At 38.4% G+C, this 23,387-nt stretch overlaps 1 protein-coding gene across 3 annotated transcripts; it reads left to right on the top strand.

The window, feature by feature from the left end:
* Nucleotides 1-3,719: 3,719 nt before the first annotated feature.
* On the top strand, nucleotides 3,720-19,676 carry ppp2r5ca (protein phosphatase 2, regulatory subunit B', gamma a). Of its 3 annotated transcripts, none has more exons than XM_062440463.1 (14): nucleotides 3,720-3,885; nucleotides 9,443-9,642; nucleotides 12,095-12,205; nucleotides 12,436-12,528; nucleotides 12,638-12,768; nucleotides 12,898-12,957; nucleotides 13,188-13,296; nucleotides 14,110-14,163; nucleotides 14,338-14,508; nucleotides 14,607-14,734; nucleotides 15,255-15,356; nucleotides 15,500-15,572; nucleotides 16,348-16,464; nucleotides 17,027-19,676. In XM_062440463.1, the coding sequence occupies exons 1-14, from the start codon at nucleotides 3,792-3,794 to the stop codon at nucleotides 17,159-17,161; spliced, it is 1,578 nt and encodes a 525-aa protein (XP_062296447.1). In that variant the 5' UTR covers nucleotides 3,720-3,791; the 3' UTR covers nucleotides 17,162-19,676. The 3 variants fall into 3 exon arrangements, with proteins under 3 accessions (XP_062296447.1, XP_062296449.1, XP_062296448.1); XM_062440465.1 differs by having other exon boundaries at nucleotides 16,383-16,464; nucleotides 17,027-17,165; XM_062440464.1 differs by lacking the exon at nucleotides 16,348-16,464.
* The last annotated feature ends 3,711 nt before the right edge of the window (nucleotides 19,677-23,387 follow it).

Here is a 23,387-nt window from a genome sequence, read left to right as displayed (position 1 = left end):
TACCCAGCTATGCTTTGTTCTCATACCTGGATGACACTGTTGAGAAACAATAGAGGTGTGAAGCTCAGAGAATTTGCAAGTCTGACGGAGACTGGCCACAGTTGACAACGTGTGATAATTAATAATCAACAGTTTTAGCTTGTCTGTTTATTTTATTCTTGTATATTGAAAACATGTGCTTTTTCTGTGAGGTTTGAGATGAAGCTTAGAAAAAAGAGATTCAGTTTGATAAGATAATAATCTTCTTGACCCTTCAGTTGACAGTAGTGACCTGAGGAAACATGCATGAGCAGTCAGAGCCTTAAATATAATCCCAAATTGCACTCCTGACAGTTCAAGAACTGCTCTGTGATTTTAGGGTCTACAGACAGAGGTCGGATGCAGCTATGATAAGCGCTTGATTTAACACCCACACACTCACTATAGGTCAACGATAGATGTAGTATGTTGCAGTTAATACCCTTTAAAACCTCTACTGACATATCTGAACAGCAAATCATCAGATATTGGGAAGATTTATTATTCACTCATTTTTTAATTTCCAAACAGGCTACAGTGTAATATCCATGACACTTGTTATGTATGAGGAAAGATGGTGTGTTGATACATGGCAAAAATATCAAAAAACATATATTAATATTAAAAACATTATCTCATTAAAAAAAACAACTATAGTTTAGGGCCAATTATAAGATTGAGTTACATTTAGTTACAGCTCACTTAGTTTTAGAAACGTGGGTTTAAGTGTGCAGAAGAAATATTGTGTTTGTTTTTTGAGTTTAGGGAAAATTAAAGATAATTTTAGAGATACTTTTATTGCACATTATGTCATGACTTAATGGATATACATTTTAATCAAATGACTACCTGCTGATTTCTTCTGGTTGGATGATTATTATATGGTGTGTGTGTGTGTGTGTGTGTGTGTGTGTGTGTGTGTGTGTGTGTGTGTGTGTGTGTGTGTGTGTGTGTGTGTGTGTGTTTGTGAGGAAGAGGAGGTATCATACAATTAATGTATCTTTAACAATATAAAATAAAATGATACTAATATCTTGATTAGGGAACAAAGTTAGGATATATTAGTTCTCTTTTTTGTCTTTATTAACAAGTGATCAAAGCTTATTTGTAGCTTATTTTTGTGGACACATTTTGTCAGTAGGTCAGCACTGCATATTTGATGGAAAGAGGAGTGAACAGTTTGTTATTCCAAGTGTTAGTAAAACATTTAGTGATGGTCTTGTGTTACAGCCACCTCTCATACAGATGTCACTGCCTGTGCTGCCATCTTCTGGTTAAAAATGGGAAATGTTGTTATTTTCTTTCCTGTCTCTGTCCTGTTTAAACATTTGATTATAATGTCTAGCTTTTATATGTGAGTAACAGCATTGCAGCATTAAGACAGACTTTATGTAAAGCCTTAAGCTGGTGTTATTTTATATTTTTTCTTATTGTGAACAAATCCCATGACATGACCAAAACCAATAATGTCTGTCTGTGGCACTCAGCCCAAAAAGTTGGTAATTTCCTAAAACGGGTGGGCACCTTTACCAAACCTTTATATATAAGGATGTAGTGCATTTTGTTAAGGACTATTGTCAGCTGCTGATTAATATATATGATGTAAACTAGTTAGTGGAGCAACCTCATATTTACTAAAAAGCTAGTGTTCATGAAAATAAAGGAGCATGTCTCCCAGTGCAATACAATAGTTTGAGGGCAGTGACGCTCTGTGACACAAAGGAAAAAAATTGATTTTGCCTACTATGCAAGCAACACAGTTAATTGTTGCTTCTGTTTATTTCATGGGATTTGTTGACAGTAAGGCATTTATAGAATATTTCCAGACTTATCCTTTAACCAGGGATTGTTCTTTTCTGTTTTTTGTTAGCAAAACATAATGAAAATATAGAGGGAGTCCTGGGGTTTTTCTGAAGCTGTACACACTTTTATGAAATCTGTCCAACCAGTAGGCAGTAAGTGGCAGCTTTCAGAAAATACCACCGCTCGTTGTCATGGCTGTGGAATGTAATGGCACCTCTTGGAGAAACTTTGGCCCCTCAGTGAGATAATGCCAAGAGTGAGAACTGCTTATTGGTACATGGCCTTCCTCTCCTATCCTCTCCTTTCTTCTCCTCTCCTCTCCTCTCCTCTTGTGTCCTCTCTTCTCCTCTCGTGTCCTCTCCTCTCATCTTGTTGCACGTTTGAGGCATTCAGACCTCAAAATGTTGCCAGGTTGTGGTGCTTATTCAGAAGTAATTTCAAGTGCAGGACAACAGTTACATGACATACTTGAACTCCTAATTAATTAATCAGAAAACAGAAGTGGAAAACAGCACAGCCCCTTTGTTGTCAAATTACTGTGAAATTACTGTGAAAATGACACTATGAACCCCACTGTTATGAAAAATCTGGTCAGCCTCATGATGTGAATGTGGTTTCACTTTGTGTGTAAATCACATGAAATGGGAGAAATCTACCTCTTTATGTTAAGATTAAATGCAAATTATTAATTTGTCGGCGTCTGGTATGTTGGTGTACAAATTATCAATAATTATTCACTGCAGGGTTACTCACAATTTACTTTTAGGATTAAAAATGTGATTAAGTATGAAATTCCTGTTGTATGATATCTAAATTCCTAAATATCTTCGAAACAGATGTTGGAGTGAGTTTATTAACACTTTCAGAGGCATTGGATGCTGCTCAGAGCTGCAGAAGCACCCTGCATTGTGTGCCCATGCATTTGATTTTCTGTCCTCTCGCTTTCATTTCCTGTTTACAGCTAATTTTTGCTAAGCAGACATACATCACTCAGAATAACTTAAGGCAGATAATTCTGCCATTGCCCTGAATAGTGTGTGAGTCATAAAACCCTCTCACAGAATACATTATGTGAAGCCACTGAAGGTGGTTGGTTTTGTTTTTTATTGAAAAGTACAAGTATATATACAAAAGTGTGTAACTATCTACTGTATGTGTGTTTGTGTTTTTTTGTTTCACTTTCCTGTATAGTATTAGTGTGAGTAAACTACTCAAAAGGAAATTCTGGCATTCACATTTGTTTTTTTATACCCTGTTCGGTATTAAACTACATGTTGGATTGGCATGTTTCTTTCATCTTGTGTTGTGAACAAACACACCACAGCTTCCACTGAGTTTCTTTGGGCTTTTCTTGCTGGAGAGAGCACTGGAGTTTGAGTCCTGTCCTCAGCCCCTTGTGTGGTTTCTTCTTGTCTCCATCTGTTCGTCACTGAATCCAAAGATTTGAGGCCCCCTCTGACCCTCTGCTCCACATCCCTTTGATAAAGAACCAAGCAGAGATGACAGGAGGAAACAATGAAAGACTTTGAAGATTCAGCCGGGGCGTCTCTCTAGACACACTCAGAGTAAGTTATTCCCAGCTGCTTATCCTAAATCAGATTATGCTGAAAACCCTGCTAATGGTTAAACTGTGGAATAGATTTAAGTCAATCTGATCTAAGATCTGTAGCCTTGCAGAGCGTCACTAGAGACCAGTGAGTGGGGAGGAGGAGCCGAAACAAAATTCCAATGTATGTCCCGCCCCCTGTGCATCCTCTCAGCCAATCGTTTTCCCTCTTTCCCGGCAGCCTTTGCCCCTATTGCTTCATAGCAGTCAGAGCTCAGCCAATCAGCTGGCTCCTTCACTGCTTACATCACTAACTAGCCAGTTCCCTCCAGCAGCAGAGAGCTTCATTTTCTGATCTGCTTTTGTGCTAAAATGGAGGCTGGCCTCTCGCCCTGAGTGGATCGCCTTCCTGGTTGAGGTTTAGATGTTGACATGCAATAAAGCTGGAGACAGGATGGTTGTGGATGCACCTAATTCCAATGGGCCTTTTCAGCCGGTGGCTCTTATGCACTTCAGAGGTACGTAAAGACAAATTATTCTTCCTGTATTGTCCTAGGGAATTAAGGGAGAGAGAGAGAGAGAGAGAGAGCTGTGTGTTGCTGTGCTCCTGTTCCCCTCCACTGGTTACTGCTTGGTTAGTCAGCATTCAGACGTTTGCGGGGAAGATAATTGTTTCTGCAGATATGAAAGCAGCTCTATTGTATTTGAAAGGGAAATGAGCAGTGGTTATTTGTGTGGCTTGTGTGCATTACTGAGAGACACAGGAGCTACATAAAAATCTGGTTTTACTAGCTAGCTACTCTCTCTGCCCATCCCCCCGCCAACCTAGTGATGTCAAAGGAAGTGAGGTCATAGCCTAGGGAAGGGTCTTCTCCTCAGTTTTTCATGTGTTTGGCTGTAAATTAATGTATCTATATTTGTGCAGGCAATTATTCACTGTAATCCTCGAGGACAAGCTTAAGAACAATCAAATATTGTCTTTTTAACCTCCTTCTTGCTGTGCTCAACTGTTCTACCCGGCACAGAATTTTTGTCACAGTCTATTTCATCTGGGCACAAATTGGTCTTAGTGTGTAAGCCGTAGACAGCCAGTGCTCTGCAGCAGGCAGCAGACCCCTTCTCCACCACCTCCCCACCCTTTTCCCTTGTTGCCCACATGCTTACGCACCTCCAAAAGACAATTAACAAGACGTTTCTTAAAACCTGACATTAGAAATAAATCCACTGTTCACAAGTTCATATCTGTTTCACCAAAGCAGTCAATACGACCCTGCCACCTTTGTCAGAGCAGAGCAGCAATGTTTTTGGATTACAACATCGGGCTTGGCCTCATAATGTGTGTACAATGTACTCAGTCATGTTTGAAAGGCCCATCCTGTTACCACTGTACTCTGGTGCAGCCCAGCGTTAGATGAAGCCTTGGGCAATTATTGATTACACTCTATTGAGCCACACAAGCGACTGCCTTGAATGACAACTCAGTGTTGGGGAACAATCTGACTCTCTCTGCTCTTTCTCTTTCCTCTTTTCCTCTTTGTGTGTCTCTATCATTATAACCCAGTTCATAATAAATATATATTCACATCCCTCTGTGTCCTCAGTATGTTTTAGGTGCATTTATTCCTGTATTTATGTAACCATAAATCTTGGAAGCAAAATGTGTCACCAAAGATTAAGTGTGAACACTGGCCTCTGTTTCTGTCTGTGTCCTTTAGATGCAAGACATGATCTTAATAACAAGCACCGCAAAGCATTTCTCGCCATTATTACTCACACGGGAGCCTTCAGCTATGAATGTCTCAAGTGTGGCAATGATGCATACAATTTGAAAACAGCACAGATTATGATTCAGGAACTGTACTCTACAGTACTGTCTATATCCTGGATGCATTCACAGGTGTTGCTTAGAGTCCAAAACTGTTTTTTTAACAGAATGTAGACAAACTAGTTACAGTTCTCATATGCCTTCAAAACTGTAACACCCTGTCCCTCTGCATATCTATAAATAGTATCAGTCGATGTTTACATTGATCATAATTCTGTCAATACAGCAGATTGCCAAATCAGTCCTGACTCCAGACTAGCAGCTGCTCATTTGACCCATTTATAGAGGAAAAAGTAGATACTGTGGTTCCAATGTGACTCCAGTTATTTATTATTTTTGTTTTTAAAAGTGGGCATTAAGATAAATCTTCCTCTGTTCTCCAGAAGAGACGATGTGTGACTTGTGTGTGTGCGCGGGCATGCTTGTTCATTTCCTAAGGCTTCTAAGAGTTACATTAATAGAAGTCACATTGTGGTTAACATCAATTTTGGGATCACAACACTGGGCCTTTATCTGTTACACAACAACCCGCTGGGTATTTTAGGACTGTACAGAAACTTTATAACACAGGCAGACAGACTTATGTAATAGGAGCAAAGCCAGTCTGACACAGTCAGGGGTGCAAGGCATGGCGACACATTCCAGTGTGGCTTCATGTCCCATTGCAACCAGTACAAGTCATGTCAAACCTTATGCCAAGGGTTGCAATGGTTCACTCAAAGGGTTTGTTGTTGAAAGATGATAAAAACGAATAAATCTAACATATAATCAATCAATCTAATCCTTCTTTTGACTGTTTCTGTCTCTTCCAGTCTTCTGGTGCACCTCAGTTGACCCGAGGTGGTTTTCTGTGTTCTCTATCCGCTTTGGAAAATAATTCTTAGCTGTTTTGAGTTTTTTGACTACATGATAATAATGATAAATGTCTGTGGTGACAATCTCTCTTTTGTCTTTTTAATCAGGAGCACTGGCACTCATAGTGTTTTTATGTTGTGACAGTGCTGTTGGCCGCCAAATCTTTATGGAAATGGCCGATAATGGCGGCTCACACTTAGCCTCTCTCCTCTGGAATTCCCAACCTCTCACTGTCATCAAGATAAATTGGCCAACTTGAAACTGACACTGCAGAAGTGTGTGTGTGTGTGTGTGTCCGAGCCAAGCCTCCATTATGTCTGAATAGGATATCTCTCTTCTTACCTAGAATCTGCCTATTTGCAAGAATGTTGTGTGTGTGTGTGTGTGTGTGTGTGTGTGTGTGTGTGTGTGTGTGTGTGTGTGTGTGTGTGTGTGTGTGTGTGTGTGTGTGTGTGTGTGTGTGTGTGTGTGTGTGTGTGTGTGTGTGTGTGTGTGTGTGTGTGTGTGTGTGTGTGTGTGTGTGTGTGTGTGTGTGTGTGTGTGTGTGTGTGTTCTCCTTTAGTCTATCCTATGGCCTTTGTCACTCTTTGTGTACATTCATTGAAATTAGGGCATGAGCAAATAGGACCAGCTGCGTATTATTTCCATAAGTGTCTGTATCGAGTTTTTTCATCACTGCACACCTGCACAACTGAATTGGTTGACATATTTCAGTCCAGATTTTTATTGGCTCATTATTTTCATTCTGTTAAAATAAGATAGAAGATAGCAACACATCATACACATTTTTTAATTCATATAGCATGTCTGCAGCGCTCTGTTTTTCTTTAATTGTCTTAATTATTATTGATTTTCTACAATGTCGCATTAATAAAACATTTTGTCTTACAGCCTAATTTGGTTATCTCAGTTAATCAGAATTGTTCTGGCCAGAGGTTACAGTGCAGTAATGATAGAAGAATTGAATTCCTTTAATTTTTTTTATCGTTTGACGTATGCCACGTAAGTATTTGATCTAATTCAGTTCACACATGGCGTCAACATCCTCATCATGTGCAGACAGGCTCCCGGCCTCATTGCCAGCACATTGTTAATGCCACACCCGCTACTGAGATTAGTAATTATGGGGTATAGGAAGCACAGCCATTGCTGCACAGGTACAATTTGTTAAGGTTTAACACCATGGTTGGTGGATGTGCTGCTGTGTTGTTGTTTTTATAATGTATATGCATTTTCTTACTGCATGACCTCATATCCTTCTATTGCAACTATGGATATCCATCCTATTCTTTATTTAGAAGAGAATTACATTTCAACATTACCTGTTCATAGGTGGCAGTTCTGGTTACATAAATACAGCAAAATCTAAATGAAGGGCTGCTTTTAGCGTCATCTATATGCATGTGCGTAGGCAGAGATGGATGGAAAACCTGACCTTCATCACTTAACAGACTAAGAACTCGCCCGGAGACGCATTAATGGAAGCATGAGCATCTTAATAAACACATTTAAGCTTGTTTAGTTGGTGCATTGTGAATCACAAGCGAGAGCATCTTGATCTGACAGACCTCTTATCTATGTCCCACACAGCTGCTTTTGTCAGTTAAACCACACCTGAGTTTAGTGAAGGAATACTGACGACTATCTGTGAATTTGCTTACTTATTACAGCTCCAACAGCAAATCAAATTCAGGTCAGTCAATCAGTGATGATGGAAGCAGTTCTACCTGAAAGTTGTCAAAAGTTTAATAACAGTGTAGTTGTGTAGAACTTTTCAGATTTAAATTTAAAAACATGTCTGCTATTTTATGAAGAACTATCTAAATATCTATTTCTATAATAATATGTCTAAATGGAAATAGAGGCTACTGTGAAATGCAGTTTTAATTATGAAGGTTAAAGCATGGTTATGTGATTTTCTGTCATGTATACTGTTATATCAGATGTCACATGTATGTTAAACACGGTCAAAGTTGCAAAACTCAGGCCTGCTCTGAACTCATCGTACTTCTCTATCGAAACTGACCTCAGATTGTTCTTGCTGGCCCACAAGCAGCTGTCCTTTGGTGGCGTAAGTTGCTATGGTTGCTCCACATTTTGTTCCGTTTGTCCACTCGCATATTTCAGGTCAGCTTTTGGCTTGAACATGTACAGGTGTATATGAGAAGTTGAAGTTTTTAAGTAAAGAATGTGCAAAGAAGTAAAAACCTCCTACTATTGTTTGTTGATGTAGCCTCTGTAGCTGAAGCTGGCCAATCAGAGCAGAGTAGGCTCATCAAGAGGAAGGCCTTAAAGAGACATGAGCTAAAACAGCCTGTTTGAGACAGAGGCCAAACCGAGGGGCATCATAAATGGCCAGTATAGATATGTTGTTGTTTTTTAAACTGTAAGTCATGCAAAGATATTTTAGTAGAGCCTTGTAATAAAAAAAATATAGATCTGGAAGTGTGCATGATACATCCCCTTTTTAAAGTTTTATTTGCATCTTATACAACTCCACAGATCTATTTTGTTAATTTCTAGTGTAATTGCGACAGACATTTCCAGTGACGCTAAGGGACGCTTAGCCTTCTGAAATATGACTGGCAAAGACAACACTCTGCATCATAAAAGAGAAAAAGAAATGAGCTACATCCAAGTTGTGTCCCAATAACTACATAATTATGCGTGTCACTGTGTGTTATTACTGCAACACTAGAAGAACAGGTAGGAATTCAGAGTAACCGAAATGGTTGTGTATTTTTTGTGTTGTCATGTGTGAAATGTTGACTCTGGCAGAAGCTGTTTGTTTACAAGCCTGTGCTCACGAGTGCTCGGGTGGAAATGAGGCGAAACAGGAAGTCCTCAAACCACCGTGGACAAATATAATGACAGACTTAAATAGCTAGGTTTCCTTTAAAAATATACTTTTTTTTTCTCGGGGTGCATGTGTGTGTCAAATAGCTAGACTGTGACCGTTCACCTAGTTCCAAAATCCCTCATCCTCCTTTCCTTCTCTTATGCTGTTGTTTCTCCTCCACTCTGCTTTGTTGTTATCCTCCCCCTGGGCTCTGACCATCTCAGCCTTTCTCTCAATGCACTTTCGTCTTCATGACTCATTTTGCCAGTCTTCATCACTCTCTTGCTGCCTTGGATTGCTTTTTCTATCGCATCGCTGTTTTAACTGTCATCCTTGACAGTTAAACCGCCCCCCTCCTTTCTCTTGTGACCCCTTCACTCTATGAACATGGCTTTATCCTCCAGTATTTTCAACTGCTTTATTTCATCACCACTGTGTAGCTTTGTTATGCCTTCAACCGACTTTCAGTTGGCCCTGGAGTCTCTTATCTCCTTTTTGTACCCTTCACCCACCTCAGCTCACTTTGTCTCCCCCCCATCTCTCTCTCTCTCCTCAGATGTGGCCCCCGCAGAGCAGGAGAAGCTCTTCATCCAGAAGCTACGGCAGTGCTGTGTTCTTTTTGACTTCCTGTCCGACCCGCTGAGCGACCTGAAATGGAAGGAGGTGAAGCGGGCGGCGCTCAGCGAGATGGTGGAGTACATCACCCACAACAGGAATGTCATCACAGAGCCCATCTACCCGGAGGTGGTGCACATGGTCAGTGGAACCGGAGGGGTTAAGTTTGTGGTTAAAGCTGGAGATGAGGGTGAAACTTGGGCCGAGAATAGGGGCAGGCTGTAGCTGTGAGACAGAGCTGGTAGGAGGGGAAATGACAAAGAGAGTTGAGCATGTATTATGTGATTGAGCAGTTAGTTGAGGTCCCAGCCAGTTTGTGTGATCAGGTTTGGATGGGTTTATCTGCTTACGGCAGTAGAGGTGGCCTTTCTTGAAGTGTTAATGTCACCTTTTTAAAAAAAATTGTGCAATAAGTAAGCTTGCTCTTGTCATTAAAAATATTTTTTCAAGAATTGAGAATGTAGAGGGGGGAACATATGAGATTTCCTTCAGTTACCTCATATATTCCTGGTAATTATCTGTAAGATTTCATTCTTACAAGCCACACCAGTGATATGGCTCTATGGATGACTGTGTCCATCAACCCAGCATTCAAATATCTCAGCAACCATTTGATTCAAGATTCCTTTATTGTTACATCCCATTTTACAATTATAAGAGAGTAAAATTCTTGGGTTTCGCTCCTCAACATTGCAGCCATAATAGCAATAAAATGACAATAGGAATATCAGTAAAAATACTAAATTAAGTCCAACAAATACTGGATTACCATGACATTTTGTATATACAGTACATTCACAGTTTGCAGACAGAGCATCCCAATGACTTTGGAAATCCGCTGACTTTTCCTCTAACACCAAAATGTATTAAACTATAGGACAGATGCTGTGACATTTTGTACATGGACATTACATTTTCATCATGTTTAATGGTTTTGTTTTTAAATACTTGCAAAACTAAAGACATTTCCATCAATCTCAACTGTACTTTGTGTTAATTAGCATGTGTTGTTAGCATGCTGAGTTGTAGAACATGGTAAATATTGTACCTGCTATACATCATGATCATATTAGAATGCTGACTTTGGCATTTAGCTCCAAACACCACTGTGCCTCACATTACAGCCTCACAGAGCTGCTAGCATGGCTCTATAGTGTCAGTTCTTCACTGCATTGCCAATTGATTCAACATAGACTTAGTTGGACTTTCCAAGGAAGGACTTTCCCTTTGCAGTAGGGATGTGCTTCATTTAACATTTTCATCAGTGCATTACATTTTCATCAGTGTGTTGTGAATTAACAGAAAAGGTGCCTTTACTTTGATTTACAGCCACTAGACTTAAAAAGATTATGATGACAGATGTCCTGCTTACCATCTCATCCCAATCTTAAATGTGTGGACATACAGAAATGGAGCTGTAAACATAATGAAAACACTACAGTCTTCTCTCGCCAGTCGCCACTAATACTGAATTACAATCTTTCCATCAGCAAAAGCCAACAGCAGAATTGCTATAATCATGGTTATGACATTTCCATTTACAGTTTCCATTGTAGAATTAATGCACAGTCATCTTCACAACCTGTTCTGGGTTGAAGTGCAGCGCAGCCCGAATGGGCTATCTACCTTGTAGCCTGTCTTTTTCAAACAAGGCTCCCAGTGTTTTAGTAGGCCACCTGCACTGTCCCATGATCTGCCTGGCAGGGAACAGCAGCCCACAGGGGAGTCAGTTGACACTGTGAGAGACCAGAAACACAACACACTTGGATTATTGTGGGCCAAACCCTTGGAGGCCAGTTACAAGGACAAAGTTAACATTAACCTAAAAGGAAAATGTATTGTAGAATATCAAAGATAGGACATTATAAAAGTTAGTTACATTTATTCTGGATTGTGGTACCAGGCTTCTCAAACTCTGTTAAATAATTGAAAAAGAAATCATTAGTCCTTCCTTTCCTTTTTATATTTCCTTCATTTAAAAGAAGGCATTGGAACGGAATAAATTAACTGTACTGTTCATGAAATACCAGCATTTACCATCAGCCTTCAAGGAAACTTTACACATTCAGTTTCATCTACTGTATAGCTGCATCTGGCAGGCAAAGACTTCTCACAAAAAGTGGCTGTTGCTGTTGTGAAACACATGGGTTTTTCTGACTGATCACTGTGCATAATGTGAGCAAAGTGGAATGAAATCTAGCAGAGTTATTGATTTCTCTTTTTCATCTGTCTTGCTTAAAATGCTATCCTGTACAAAATTCAAGTGCAAGCTTCTGATGTGGTTTCAGTGTTGGTTTAAGCATCTGTCATGACGGTAAACATTTATTCACGAGTGGGAAACTTGACTCTGGCAGGAAGTTACAGGTCATGCTGTATGTTGTTGTTTTTTTGTAACTGCAGCAAATCTGTTGTAGCCTCTTCTGGGATTTTTCTTTCTTTTTTTCCTTTTTTTTTCAAATTTGTATAGATGTTTTAATAACCTAAAGTAAAAGTTCATGCTTGGATCAAACCAAGCAACAAAAGGAAGTTGGTTTAAATAACGTACAGTGCAGTGGAATAAACATTCATGGTATCATTTCCAATTCTCTTCCAGTTTGCTGTGAATATGTTCAGAACATTGCCTCCATCGTCCAACCCCACTGGAGCAGAGTTTGACCCAGAAGAAGATGAGCCAACACTTGAAGCTGCGTGGCCACACCTCCAGGTTGACATTTAAAAAAATTAAAAAAATTAATCATCTATAAAACCATAAAAAATGAAGAACTAAAGTTTACAGTAATATGTCTGTACCAGTTTGAAAACTCTGTACTTGGTGTTAGATCATTTGTAAATGACCTGAACACTGACACAAAACATCACTTTACTTAAATTTTTCCTTGAATTCCTTCTCAGCATTCATCCCTTTCTGTTTTTTCTTGTTTGCTTCTGTTGCAGCTCGTCTATGAATTTTTCCTTAGGTTTTTAGAATCGCCTGACTTTCAGCCTAACGTAGCAAAGAAATACATTGATCAGAAATTTGTTATGCAGGTAAGAAAAGAATATTTATTTATCAGTCAAGAATGGTCAAAACACAAAATTACAATACATAACCTGCATTGTGACTCACATTAATCTTGTTATCTTTCTTGCATTGAAGCTCCTAGACCTATTTGACAGCGAAGATCCCAGAGAGAGAGACTTCCTTAAAACTACCCTCCACAGGATCTATGGAAAGTTTCTGGGGCTGAGAGCATACATCAGAAAACAGATCAATAACATTTTCTATAGGTGAGTGCTCTTCTACCACTGCTCCTTTTCCAAACTCATGTACCTCTAAGGTTTCACTTTCAACCAGTCCCTGACAGATGGTCAGCATTATTGCATTTCCACTAAAACAAGTCCCTGTTTGTTCTTCAGGTTTATCTACGAGACAGAGCACCATAATGGTATAGCTGAACTACTGGAAATACTTGGAAGGTATGGCACTTAGTTAAAGTCACAATGTATAGTTAATGCAGTTGTAATGTCCTTGTACCTTTTCTACTAATCATCATATCAGTCCACAAAGGAATAAGCCACAAAACTTGATTGCATTTTTATCCTAAATGTAAAAACAAACCCATTATCAGTTTAATTCCTTCTTAGCTACTCATCATACCAGACATTTTTCAGATGTTCTAACAGTTTGTTTGTGTTTTCTTTCGCAGCATAATCAATGGATTTGCCTTACCACTAAAAGAAGAGCACAAGATTTTCCTGTTGAAGGTTTTATTGCCTCTGCACAAAGTCAAATCACTCAGTGTCTACCATCCACAGGTAAAGTATGTGGATGTGGGTGTGGGTGTGTAGCAGGTATTCCTTATGTTGTGGGGACTTGCCTCCCTAATTGAGGACAAAAAGCTGGTCCCCTTAATGTAAATAATTAATTTTAGGGTGAAGACTTGCCTTGGATTAGGCAAGTGGTGATTGTGGTTAAGGTTAGGAAAAGTCTTTAGGAAATGAAAGTCGGTGTAATGTCTTCTCAAATGATAAAAATGAATCTGTATGTGTGTGTGCTCGTCTTTCTACCAATGCTGGTTTGGTTGCAAAACAGCATTGTGAGAACATTTCTGTGTAGTGAGGACATTTTTGTCCTCAACTTCAAAGGGCAATTTGAGGGTTAAGACTTGGTTTAGAATTGAGTTTATGCTCAGTTTAGGGTACAGGTTGGGCTCAGGCATTAAGTTGCAATGGTTAAAGTGAGAGGCTGGGGAATTATGTTTGTGAAGGTGAGTTTCTGAAGGCAAATATTTGTGAAACTCAAAATGAAATATGAGAAGCTGAAATTAAAATAACTTAAAAAGGAAAAGCTGTGTGAAAAACAAAATATAGCAGATACATTATTAAATAGTTACTTTAAAAGATTTTATTTAAATATTCTTGTCCAAACTTGCTTGAAGTACACCCCTCCTCTTTCCATGAGAGCAGCAGGTCAATCTACAGGTTTTTTCAAAAACTGATGTTGCATGTCCCAGCTAGTCTGTCCCTCAGGCATCCCACATCCCCCGCTGTGTAAAGTTTAATTTGGTTGTGTGTAAATTCAAATACTTTTGACAGTTTAATGATTGTATTTGTTTATGCATTTTGCAGCTGGCCTACTGCGTGGTGCAGTTTTTGGAAAAGGACAGCACTCTAACTGAGCCGGTATGTCAAATAAAAACATGGGAGACTAATATTCGTTGCTTTGCATAAAAATACTTGCTTAATCGCCTTGCTCAGATTAATAATAAAAAAATGTAAGTTTGTTTCATTTCACAAGATTATAAGTCTGTATTCTCAGTGATGACTTATTCTACATTATCTTTACCATCACCACAGGTGGTAATGGCTCTTCTAAAGTACTGGCCAAAGACTCACAGTCCTAAGGAAGTGATGTTCCTCAATGAGCTGGAGGAGATTCTGGATGTCATCGAGCCCTCTGAGTTCGTAAAGGTGCAGGAGCCTCTCTTCAGACAGCTGGCCAAGTGTGTGTCAAGCCCGCACTTCCAGGTAACTGATGGGTTATCAGTGTTACCTTCATTACCCAGAGAATAAGTTATTCAGGCGCCTGACTGAGCTGATTGAGGTGTTGTGTTTGTTTTATTTAGGTTGCAGAGAGAGCTCTGTACTACTGGAACAACGAGTACATCATGAGTCTGATTAGCGACAACGCAGCTAAGATTCTGCCGATTATGTTCCCCGCTCTGTACCGCAACTCAAAGACCCACTGGAATAAGTGAGTGATACTCTAGTGTTACACCTCCACACAGTCTGTACTAGTGTCCCTTAACGTTCCGTACTTCCCCCTGCATGTAACACCAGTCTGACAAAGTGCCTGACCAAATAGCTCACATAGTGATCTCGGAAGTGCGTATAGATGTTTGAGTAACAGAACATACTCTTCCTGCATGACACTCAAGCATTTCAGTAGACATAATTATCATAAACAATATATCTAAAAGTCTGTGTATCATGACTTATGCAGATGTTTCTTAAACGGTTAAAGAGTGGCTGCCGTCACAACCAATAGTTCATAGCTTTATATTTTCATTCGCATTTTGTCAGTTTAAGATTTGAAAATGCTCTGGCTTTTTGCCAAGTGTCAAGCATAATTTTTTTACATTTATTTTCCATCTGATTTTGATTTAGGTTTGTTGCTAATGGCTAAACTGGTCTTTGCTTTAATGTGGCTTATGTTTGTAAAGATTTGACTCTTGACCGACTTTGTGTGTCTGTGTGTGTGTGTGTGTTTACAGGACCATCCACGGCCTCATTTACAACGCTCTGAAGCTTTTCATGGAGATGAATCAGAAGCTCTTTGATGATTGCACACAGCAGTTCAGGGCTGAGAAAAACAAGTAGGCACCACAGACTCTCCCACTCAATTCATCTTTTTAAAGAATAAAGGCTAAGTGACGCATAATTCCCATCAGCCTTCACAGTGAAGCTGAATGAGTGTTGGACACATGTGTGACACAAGGTTCGGTGCTTTTCTTGACAGAGAGAAGGCAAAGTCAAAAGAACGCGAAGAGGCTTGGATCAAGATCGAGAACCTCGCCAAATCAAACCCACAGGTGAGTATTGAGTGCAGTCATTAAAACATGTCTGTTTTCCCCCTTACTACCAAAGTGTGTGTGTGTACTTATGTTTGTGTATGTGTGTAGAGACCTATCTGTGTATTTGTCATGCCCTTTCCATCTTACCCTGTTCTGGTTTGCCTAGACTTTTTCATACTCTTAGTAGTGTTTTCACACTTCTGCTAAAAATGTAAAGATCTTGATGAGTGCTCTGAAAATGTGCTTATTTGTGGTGAATTGTTTCTGTAATGGAATGGGATCTCCAGAGGTATTTGATTCATTTAAAGAGTAACTACACCCAGGTTAATAATCATGCTTTTGAAATGAATGTTCTGTACCCTCATCAGAAATAATTTTAGCATTGCGCTGTATCACAATATTGCAAAACTGTTTGGTTTTGTCAAATCTGCAAAAGACTATAGTTAAAAAAGTAAAACATGTACATTTTTAACCTACAAAGATCAGTGCAATGATGTAAATGTGTCGTACAGGGTTTGGTTGCTCTTTAATTCATAATATATTCTCTAACACCTGGTGATCTCTTAATATCATTTGACACCAAAGTGGCTATTTCATAATCCACACAACTTCCAATAAAATGTTTAAATCACCCCAACTGAAGCATATTTTACTGATAGTGCAGTAGATCAGAGTTGCTTGTTGTAATTCACACAGAGCCTCTTGATTCATTCTTTGCATGCGACTGAATGTCTTTTTCCATCCTTTTGTGTTTTTTTTGTTTTGTTTTTGTTTCCCTTTCTTTTCAACATAGTTCTCTATGTATGTTGATTCCTCTGACCTCAATAGTCCTGTAGCAATGGAGACGGATGTTCCTTTGATAGAAGATGTTCAGAGGTTAAAAAAGACAGTTGAGGAGGGCGCGACTCAGGTAAACCTGACTTCTCTCTGTCACTATCCATTTTTTCATCTTGTAATCATTCTATATAGTCATACACTTGCTTGTTAGCTTGCAAATTCTTCTAATTGAAACAGTAATTATTATAACTGTATTCTTTCTGTTAAAGTCTTTGTTTTAGTGTATTTTTTCTTACGATCATAGCCTTCTAGTCCAAAAAACAATGCAGGAACTAATCTGGTCATGGACTAAACACTGGAATCAAGAGCTTTGTTGGGGTTTTTTTGTGCTTGCCTTCCTTTCATGTTGTCCAAGTAGTTCAGGACATGCAATGTTCTGTATTTAATTTAAGATTGTTGTTCTGCACCAGTTTTGATGTATTTGTCAAGGTATGACTGGCTCAGTACGCCATGCTTTGATTCGGTTAGTCTTGGTTTTCCTCTGTATAATAATATAGAATTTGATGTATCTAATTGAATTGTGTTGTGCCTCTGTCACAAAGATAGAATCAGAACAGGGACAATGTGACAAGTTGACAAAAGATGATGGCACGTAATGTTATAATTAAGCCTTTTGTCTCCTCTCCATCTGACAGTTGCAACATGAGCAGCGGAAAGAGCGGCCTATGGTGCGACGCAAATCTGAGTTGCCTCAGGATATCTACACCACAAAAGCCTTGGAGTCCCACCGCAGAGCTGAAGACATGTTGACCACCCACGATGGACTCTAGGTCCCACGACCTACCGGCTCTTGGTTCAACTGCCCCTCCTTACTCCTTACCCTCAACAGCCATGGACATCCTTTTAGCCTGGTCGCCAGAATTAAACTGGTGACCCACGTTGGGCTCTCCATCCCTCTTCCCACCATCAGTTTACCCAGAATCCTTAGTTCTTCTCCATTCCTGCTGCCCTGACCCTATCATCAGTGCAGCACACTGGGCTTATGACTAGTGCACAAGCCCTGTATTCACCTCCCTCAGATTTCTGCTTTCTCAGGTTAAATTTTTTTTTTAATTATTATTTTAAGAGGGGCGGGAGTGTGTTTGTGTGTCTTTTAGCCTTCGCCACATTAAATGTGCTCTCCCATTATTTTTGCATCAGTTCCTCCCACCCTCCTTTATCCCTCCATCCCCACGTGCGCTCACTGTAAATGTGGAACCCGGGACTAAGGACGCCACAGCGCTGGTTCCTTCATTCCTTCTTGCATACATGTTCACAAAGGATTGGGACATGGAAACATAGGAACTGACTGACTCACTCACTGTCTAAGGATCCTCTTTTGGTCTCTGCTTGGTTTTCTTTTCTGTCAAAGGGAACAAAAACAGAACCTGTTGGTCAAATGAAAGACAAGACTTTCCTGTCATCTGTTGTATGTATTTTTTTCCCCCTTTTTTTTTTTCAGGCTCAATCTAACAGACATCTTGTCGGTGCCAAGTGTTCTTCTATGTTTATTTTGGTTCATGGGTATGTATCTGTGACTTTAACAGGGACACTTGCCTTTGTTTTTGGTCACTGGTGTTTGAAAGATTTATTGTTGTTGTTTTTTTTTCAGTTTAGCACACTTAAGACCAAACTGAGGCCTGTCCTTAGCCTTGCAATGTCCAGGAAGACAGCGAAGGAAAGGGAAAGTTGTCCTGTGGACATCTGTCACTTTCCGTTTTATTGTTTTGTGCCATATGCCGCTCTTTTATATGCTTGCTTCCTTACGTTCACTGGCAATATTTGAAAAGCAGACCATAGTGATGCCTAGAAAGTTCAAACAATGGTACTTACTATATTTGAGTTTTGTAGATGATGGACTCAGTTGCACATAACAGCTGCATATTGAATAGAGAGGACAGCACAGATGTGGGATGTTCAAGCTTAGTGGTGGGTTATATTTAAATATATATATATATATATATATATATACTGTATGTACACAGTATAGTGTATAATGAATATCTTTGTAAAGGAAATATAATCAGAGATCATTTTTTTTTATTATATTGAATGGAAGAGACAGATCTGTACTGTCACACAGCTCCATTCACTGTCAGGTTTTAGAAGCCGTTTCAAAGTTAGGACTTTCATTCTCTGTTGCTTTTTTCAAGAGCATGAAGGTGGTATTGTCTGATTTTTAAATCATAATTAATTTATTATTAAACATAAGCTAGTTAGTAGCTATTAATGACAAATGATATCAAATGATTAATGCACAAAATTACTTGATGAGAACTGCCAAAACCAAAAATCACTTCCTCAAAATTTAAAGGTGTTGCTACTGTTCCTGATTTCAGTTGTCTGGTTTGCAGATTGTGTGTGTTATATCCTTCTCAGTGAGGAAGTTCCTGATTAGGTTAGAAAAATATCTTGCAGTCAGTACCATTGTTTAAACTGAGGAGGTCTGCTAGAGTTCTTCATATTTGATGTGCTGTATTTCTTTGTCTTGTCCCTGGAGGTTAGTAGCGTGGATGTCAGGTTTTGGAGGTTTTTTTTTGTCCCTGGCCATTCAGACGCTATAAACAGACTGGTATCAAATGGCCACAAAAATGCCAGATGCTGAAAATAAACTGACATTGTTACTTGGCTTGTTCATTGTATTAATACTGTATTTGCTTGAATGCAAAAAGATGTAAATTAAAACTACCATGTTAAACATGTACCTTTTACCCTGGAGGAATGCCATTCACCAAACTGATTTATTTCTGTTGTTGAGGTCATTGCATTTAGAAAACAGTCCTGCTTGTTTGGAGAGATGTTTTATGGATTTTATGAGTTTGAGTCTGAGCTTTTAGAGGTTTATTTTAGTGCTGATAAACAAGTCGTCCACAATAATGAAAGATGATTTAAAAAAATTATTCGGTGACTTGTTCTCATTCTGCAGGATCTTTGCAGATCTTTTCATTTTAACATATTATTTCCAAAACATAACTTAAAGTGTCCTTTTGTATGTGACCTGTACTATATGATTCATTTAATATTGTATATATGATTTACCTTGTTTCATGTAGTGTTATATATCTAGATTAATTTTGTACAAATTGTCCCTCCTGTACAGAATAAAACATCAATAGCAAGTGAAAGAAAGTCGATCTGGCACATACCGTCTTATTTTCCCTTTTTGTGTTGGTCTTCTTGCAACACAAGGATTTAGACGATTCTTATTTTTAATGTTGAAATCTGTAAAGTTTCCTCCCTCCTCTAAATAACTGACAAATGTTCATGCCTGTTGTGTGCTCCTGTCGCTGTATTTAGTGGTGTACAACTATAAAGAATGGATAAAGAGATTATTTGTATATTTTCAACCATGCATCATTTTGGCTTTACTTGACTGATAAGAGCACACATCATAAATTACTTCTTGAAACATAGAGGTGCATGTGTACTGCAATATAAATACTACAATCCAAATTTTGTAAAAAGAATAAAAAAAGAAGCTAGTATTAGTTATTAGGGTATTTTATGTCAGAAATTGCGGCTGTGAGAATTGTGTCACAGCTTCACATTTGTCAAATTTGTCGTCTTAATGTGGTCTAATGCACTGGTCATATGTAGTAGTCGCTTTTGTTGTGTACTATTTTGCACACAAGGGGGAGCCAGATATCTGGGAATGGACAAACTAACAGTCCATGTGGATCCGCAGATATTCTCAATTGTCTGCTTAATGAATGCATTCACAGCTGATCTGGAATTCAACAATACATTTATAACCTTTATCTCAACCAATAGCTAAAATACACATGTTAATCTGCCCTCATATACATATAAAAAAGGATCATAAACTAATCTAAAATGTGGAACAATACAATGAAAATTTTGCAATTCCGGAAACTACAAGAAAACGTGGTAGTTTGACGTTTCATACCTAAATGGACACTTTCTATTAGCAATAACCTGTCCACCACATATCTTTCTACATGATGTAAACATCTGTACCACAAAGAAACGTTTCCCATCAATTTCAACAGATGACTCTTGTGATGTACAATAATATAGAAAATGTACAAAGGTGTCAGATTCTAGAGACATTTTCATTTAGTTTTTTTTGGTGTAACTTTTGCCTTGAATCAGATTTCTATTTATTCATAAGCCTTTCCCTCTTTTATTTTTGCTTTTATTCTTACACTGAAAAAAATAACTCATAAGATTTACTTAAAAAAATTATTGTAAGTATTTGCACGCAAATGATTTAAGTAAAATGTAATGCTGCAATATCAAGTAACACTCACTTGCCAGTATCAAGTAAATTCTACTTACCATAAAACATAACAGTTGTGAAGATATTAAATAACAGTTACTTAATTACATCCAAGTTTTAAGTTATATTTATTTAAACAAATTAAGTAAAGTCTACTTGTTTTTCATAGGCAGGAACATCATTTTACTCAAAATTTTAAGTAAATTTTATATATCTGTAGTATTTGCTGTTATGAAGTAATTTAGTAGATTTTAATTATTTTCTTGTGCTTCACATTTTAATTTACTTGGTTGCATTACGTTACATTACTCACTAAAATTAGGTAATCATTGCCAGTTTTCTTTTGATAAATGTTACCAAATAAATTTAACCAATACTCTATGCATTTAATATATATGTATCACATATCACACAACTAAATTACAATGCAATTAAACAGTTTATTTTTAATTTTAAACAGTTTAACAAACAAGAACTGTCAAAGTAAATCCACTACTATTGTGGATTGAATTGCCTAATCTTTTATGGGGCAGCCATACATTTAACATTGGCATGACTGACATAAAAAGAACAAACAGACAGTATTACACAGTATACACTGCATCCAATTTACACTATTGGGTTGTACTGGAAATAAATATTGTATTAGATTGTGTAGGTGTCCCAATACTTTTGTACATGCAGTACAGATCTGGAATAGTGCTTTTCAAATATGCAGTGAAAACCTTACAACCCTCTGAAACAGAGTTTCTACATTCATTACAGAAATATAATACTCAGATATTCAAGAACGTTTAACACACATAAACATGCTCAAAACAACTTCTGGGAGAGGGTCAGGACAGAAACCGCCTCTTAAACTTTGAGCAGTGGTGTATGGATTATGTTTACCCCTATTTAAATGGGGGAAAAAACAGAATGTACTGTACAAGTACTGCGTTAATAGTAAAAGTGCATTATATTGTACTGCATTAGAATTTGTACTAACAGTAAATTAAAGATGTATCTCCAGCAAAAGGTATTTAAAGTAAGACTAAGTATATTTTTTAAAGAAAATATCCAAAGGTTGGTATGACTGGTAAACAACAAATACACGGAAAAACATTTATGACAGGCAACCCACTAGTAAACCAAGACGAACTGGAACTCAGTGCTAATTCTTGGCATTTCTTCACAAGAGTCCATGCATGATGCTACGTCCTCAACAAGGGTCCATGAATGATGTCATTTTCCTCCTCTAGGATGACAAAGTCATGACATGCATTTAGGAAAGCAACTTCAACTTCAAGGTGTTTACTTTTGGGGACAGTTTGAATCCATCCAGCTCCAGCAAGAGTTTTTGGAAGACTTCAAAAGTGTAGCGCAAAGTGGGAGGGTATGCCAAGTTCAGGGCATAAATCAGTCCCATGAGCAGTGAGCAAGCTTTCGCAGTACTGTTGCACCCTGGCAAAATCTCATGGCCTTCGACAAGGATGTGCGGAAGTGAGGATTGTGCTTCCTACTTTTATGTGAAGCAAAAGTTGAATATATATTCGTACTGTAGTCACAATCTTTAAAAACACAATTAACAGTTTCGTGCTTTTTCAGATGAGTCCCGAGGTGTTCAAAATATTGCTTCTCTGTGTTAAAACTACATGAATTACATACAAGACATGAAAATGAAACTATCTGCCCTAACTGTTGAGTCTGTGTATGATTTCCAGACAAATGTGCATGAAGTGCCCCACAACTTTTAAATAAACAAGGACAATCTGAGTACAAGCAGGGTAGTGATCGGCCTTGGCTAGTGTGTGGATGCTTCAACCTATAATGTTTTATGAGCTCTAAACGTTTTGATGACCTAAAATTGCATCGTTTGCACGACCATCTCATACCACAAGAGGCCTACTCTTTCTCCCTGATGAATTTCTCCTCGACCTCCTCTCCCTAGCCCTCAACTCCAACTGTCCACAAAGTCCACTGGCTCCTCCAAAGGGCACCCGGAAAATGAAGAGACACAATTTGTGGTATTAAAACAATGGTCTAAAATATTCAGCCACAATTTTAATATTACGTTATGATGGATGAAGAAGGGAAAATAACAAAGCAATATAATGCATACATTATTTCCTACTTGCCTGAATTATGAGAATAATGTTCTGTTCTGATTTGCTTCCTGTTGATGGAAAAATATTTTAATAAGAAATAAACTACATCATAAACATTAATGAACATTTTGTTTTGTCTAGCTAAATAAAACAATTAACACATGACAGATTTATTTGCGAGTAGAAGTTATAATGAACAATCCATCCCCCCCCCCCCACACACACACACACACACACACACACACACACTAGCTATACCTGCAGTGAGCTGTGCTGTGTGCATGTGTGTGCATACAGACGGGCACATTTACAGTATGCAACTTTAGTTGCCTCAGTTGCGGAAGCAGACAACCGGAAAATAGGTCTTAGAACTAGCCAAATAACTGTCTACTGTGACAAAAAAAAAAGTTGTTAACCCAAACTGGTGCAGACTGGTGAAAATATAGACAATTTATTAAGAGTATCGACACTAAAACGGACACATTTGGTATCGAAAGTAGGGGGGGGGGGGGGGGGGGGGGGCTTAGCCGTGGTATAATGAGCATATACCACGGCCTGTCGTGATATATTGCTTAATTATACCGTTAGGTTGGTGCTTTTTTAATATCCTAACTTTAGTTAACTTTAGTTTTTATCAGGAAAAACTGCAGCCCTCCCACTACAGGCCAGCACGGACCAATGTAGCGTTAT

This window comes from Scomber scombrus, chromosome 19, assembly GCF_963691925.1.
Source record: "Scomber scombrus chromosome 19, fScoSco1.1, whole genome shotgun sequence".
Lineage (NCBI taxonomy): Eukaryota > Metazoa > Chordata > Actinopteri > Scombriformes > Scombridae > Scomber > Scomber scombrus.
The sequence above is the reverse complement of the archived record's forward strand: the minus strand, read 5'-3'. Positions and strand labels throughout refer to the sequence as shown.

What these genes read in the sequence shown, in the direction of transcription:
- ppp2r5ca (XM_062440463.1), top strand. Translation starts at nt 3,792, where the DNA reads ATGTTGACATGCAATAAAGCTGGAGACAGGATGGTTGTGGATGCACCT. An exon ending in CTGCGTGGCCACACCTCCAG is followed by an intron (nt 12,206 to 12,435) that starts GTTGACATTTAA and finishes CTTCTGTTGCAG; the next exon opens with CTCGTCTATGAATTTTTCCT. An exon ending in TTCAGGGCTGAGAAAAACAA is followed by an intron (nt 15,357 to 15,499) that starts GTAGGCACCACA and finishes TTTTCTTGACAG; the next exon opens with AGAGAAGGCAAAGTCAAAAG.